The sequence below is a fragment of the Rhagoletis pomonella genome, unplaced genomic scaffold (assembly GCF_013731165.1).
Source record: "Rhagoletis pomonella isolate Grant_MI unplaced genomic scaffold, Rhpom_1.0 Rhpom_scaffold_00008, whole genome shotgun sequence".
Taxonomy (NCBI): Eukaryota; Metazoa; Arthropoda; class Insecta; order Diptera; family Tephritidae; genus Rhagoletis; species Rhagoletis pomonella.
In genome coordinates, this window is record NW_023458562.1 from 39,803,318 (window position 1) to 39,807,096 (window position 3,779).

A 3,779-nucleotide genomic window follows, 5' to 3' on the forward strand; every position below is an offset into this window, starting at 1 on the left:
ACCAATCGTGTGACACTGAATTAAAAAGTACAAAATTAAAAAAAAAAATGGAACTAAATTCCGAAATTTTTTAATTAGATTTCCTGGAAAAATTCTGAGTTTTGTAGCCCATTGAATTCTAGTAGAATAAAGTACAAGCTTTAAATGGACAAAAATTATGGTTGATTGTTTAGAATTTTTAAAAAAGCTCGTAAATTTATAAAAGTCTTTGAATGATGCAACAAGTTGGAAACTTGGATTTACTCGGGTTTTGTAAAAAAATGAACTATATTTTTATAAATATAAAAAAATAAGCCAAATTAAATAACAACTTAAACAATATGTAAAAACTTGCTGTAACTTTTTGGATATACATATACTTACATTGTACTGTAAAAAATAAATGCCTGTTTTTGCGCCGAGGGAAAAAAATTTTAGAATTAAAAAAAAACTCGTTATAAATTTGAGTTTGTACGTTATAAAATATGTCGTTGTGAAGTGCACAGATGCTTTTTCGTTATACGAAAATATAATTAAGAAAAAACAAAAACAATTTTTATTTTATGATCTGTCTGATGGTAATTGAACCCGAGCCCTCTTGGCAGCAAGCAATTATATAAAATTGTTTATTATTACAACGCGTTTTTTTCTCAGTGTAGGATTTTTTTTTAAGTTTTCCTGAATTTTAAAATTATAGTTTACAGAAATACAGATTTCGTTTAAGAGGAATATGAAGTTTCCTAACTTGATTTAATTAAACTTTTAAAACCAAACTTTTAAGTAATTGACAATAAAATTAATGTTACTGGAAATCGAAATGTGGGGTGCTTGATATACATTTTTTTGAACTTTTCATTTACAGTTTAGTAATACTGAATATTGTCAATAGCAGGACAATTCCTCTTAAACGAAATCTGTATTTCTATAATTATTTTTTACTTTATAGTTCACATTGTAATAAAAGCAAGTTTTTAGTTTTTCACACCATATTTTTATTTTCATATTTTTAATCGTAAATTCAATAGATTCTAAAACTACATATTATAATAGAATAACACGCGAATCAATCAATCAAATTTTCATTCGTACTGTCATCAGGTAACTTTAAAATGGAAATTGACAGCTCTATTCCCACATCATTGACCAAATCCATCGTATGACTACATATTGTCACAATAACTGCGCCTAAAACACCGCGCGCACAAAGCGCCGTTGTCGCGTACTTAGTAGGTGATAACAACAACAATGACAGTTGTCATCACCACAGAACTTAAAATTAATTTTCGGCATAGTTTAAGGCGCAGTAGTAAAGACAATAGTCAGCCATTGAGTTTTGTCATTGGCGTGGAAAAAAGGGCTGTTAAAGAAATTCCCATTCGTATTGTCATTAGTAGGGCTCGGAATCTCATGCACTAAAAATTGAAAAAAAAAGAAAAAAAGAAGATGGAGCCTTTTGAAAGTTTATAAATATGTATGATAGCGACTTTTGCAAGAAGAGTTAACATTTGGTCCTATTTTTTTCATAGAGAAAGATTTTGCACTTTGTTGCTAGTGGACATGAATAAATACTAGTACGTTACCCACCAAAAACTAGAAATCTAAAAAATTCACATAGCGCACTTTGCAAGTGGACTACTCATTTATGTACAAATCTAGTTTATAATCAGATACAATCTTGTGTAAATAGAAACATTGACAGTTTGAGGAAGTTTGCCATTTTGATTCAACAACTCGTGCAACCTACAGCCATTTGGCGGCTTTAATGAATTTCAGTACGTCATAAAGAGACAGGCAGCTTCACTCTAAAACACTCTGCAGGAATGGCTTGCAGAGTGTCTTTAGCCTCATCCTTGCAAGAGCCAGGAAAGTGTTCGACTACCTCTTTTGAGACAGAGTTATCGCAACTACGACACCAACGTACCATTGCCGTGTGCACACTGCAGTAAGTTAGTAGGTATCTTTTTTGCTCATTCCTAAGAGAGCTTTGGTCTAAGTGGGTCGTAGGACACCCAGAACTGCCGGGTAATCCTGTACGATCCTGTACGGTTCCACTTCTGCTTAGCCTTCGAGTGACAAATTTCGGTAATTGTTGCTTTTATCTCCTTGAGCGAAGCGCCCATGTCCACCGCGTGGGACACTAGTTTGTCCGCTGCCACGTTTCCGTAAATGTCCCTGTGTGCCAGCCTCACATTAGGGTAATTTCGTATTGGTCACGGATATAGGCTTGCTCTTTCTCCCACAGTCTTCTACTAATTGAGATCTAACAGAGGTAAAAGAGAGTGCCTCAATGGCAATTTTTTTGTCAAGGGGAATTTTTTGTCAAGTCATTTCGCACCAAATTCTAATGGTTGTATATCAAAAAAATGCAGAAACCCATGTATTTATTATAAAATATACTGAAATATGATTCGTAAAGATAATTTAATAATTACGATTCGAACATGCCCAATAAAAACATGCATTTGCATGAGATTCCGAGCTCTAGTCATTAGTCATGTAACTTCATTATGGAAATCGCTGCATCTTTTAGGTGCACCATTATTACATAGTTATATTCCAACCTAATAAAATCGGGGTAAAAATTAAGTAAGTTTCTGATCGTGCATTTTAATTTTATGTATAACTAGCTCTTACCCGGTGCGCTTCGCTACACCTAAATCGATTAAAACTCTTAAGTGTTTTTACTTTGTGTTTTATTTCTTGTTGTAAAACTATTACTTATTTATATAACATTTTGGTATACAACATTTTTGGTTTTTCCACCTGACGCGTAAATGAATAAGCACCTTGGTGTTCCCACTCTCGAACATGCGACATACAATTGGCCGTGGGAGAAGCACGGTTCCTCCAAATTGACGCCGCACACTCGAAACGTTTGCCCTTGCGATTTGTTGATGGTCATCGCAAAGGCAAGACGTACTGGGAACTGCAAGCGCTTAAATTCAAACGGCATGTCCGTTGGAATCATTGGAATGCGTGGTAAGAGTACAACTTCACTTGCTGCCTTGCCATTTAGTATGGTTGCTTCAATCAAATTTGGAAACAATGTTTTTACTGAAAGTCTTGTGCCATTACACAAAGTCGGTGGCTTCAGATTTCGTAGAAGTATAATAGGTGAACCGACTTTCAGGACCAAACGATGCGGTGGCAGACCGGAGGGATCCAAAGAATTCAAGAATTCAGTTGGATAATTGACTACTACATCTTGATTCAAAACGCTATCAATCGATGTATATGTTGTAGCTTCACCTGGCAGTTTTTCTTGAATGGCAAAATTGATTTCGTTGACGTGTACATTTTTCGGTGCCAATATTGCGCGTTCACTTGAAAATCATTGCGTTGATAGTGTTGAACAATATTCGGAAATACACTTTCAATCAATTCTTCTTTCGATTGTAAAAGTGTACAAAAGTTGTTCTGCAATGTGATCAAACCGGTATCATCGATTGGTATTTTGCCTTCGCCAATGTCCAACAACTGCTTCGAAAACGCCGCTGCGGATCGATCATTTTGCAATTGGACTCGCATGTTGATGGTAAGAGTCAGCCTTTGAACATGTCTCCACAAAACTGACGATTTTAAACATGCGTTTATTTCGTCTGCAGGAGTTGATCGAGGAATGACTGGCAAAGTTTGCCTGAAATCGCCGGATAATAATACTAATGCCCCGCCAAAAAGTTGTTGATTTTGGCGTAAATCTTGCATTGTTCTATTGAATGCTTCTAATGACTTTTTGTTAGCCATTGGGCACTCATCCCATAGAACTATTGCAGCTCCTCGCAAAACTTTTGCCATTGCTG

At 35.4% G+C, this 3,779-nt stretch overlaps 1 protein-coding gene across 1 annotated transcript; it reads right to left on the bottom strand.

Annotated features, from left to right (window-relative positions):
- Positions 1–2,467: 2,467 nt before the first annotated feature.
- Positions 2,468–3,507, bottom strand: LOC118745294. Its single transcript, XM_036478820.1, has 3 exons — positions 3,318–3,507; positions 2,799–3,240; positions 2,468–2,540 (listed from the first exon to the last, which is right to left on the bottom strand). The coding sequence occupies exons 1-3, from the start codon at positions 3,505–3,507 to the stop codon at positions 2,468–2,470; spliced, it is 705 nt and encodes a 234-aa protein (XP_036334713.1).
- Between the last annotated feature and the right edge of the window lie 272 nt (positions 3,508–3,779).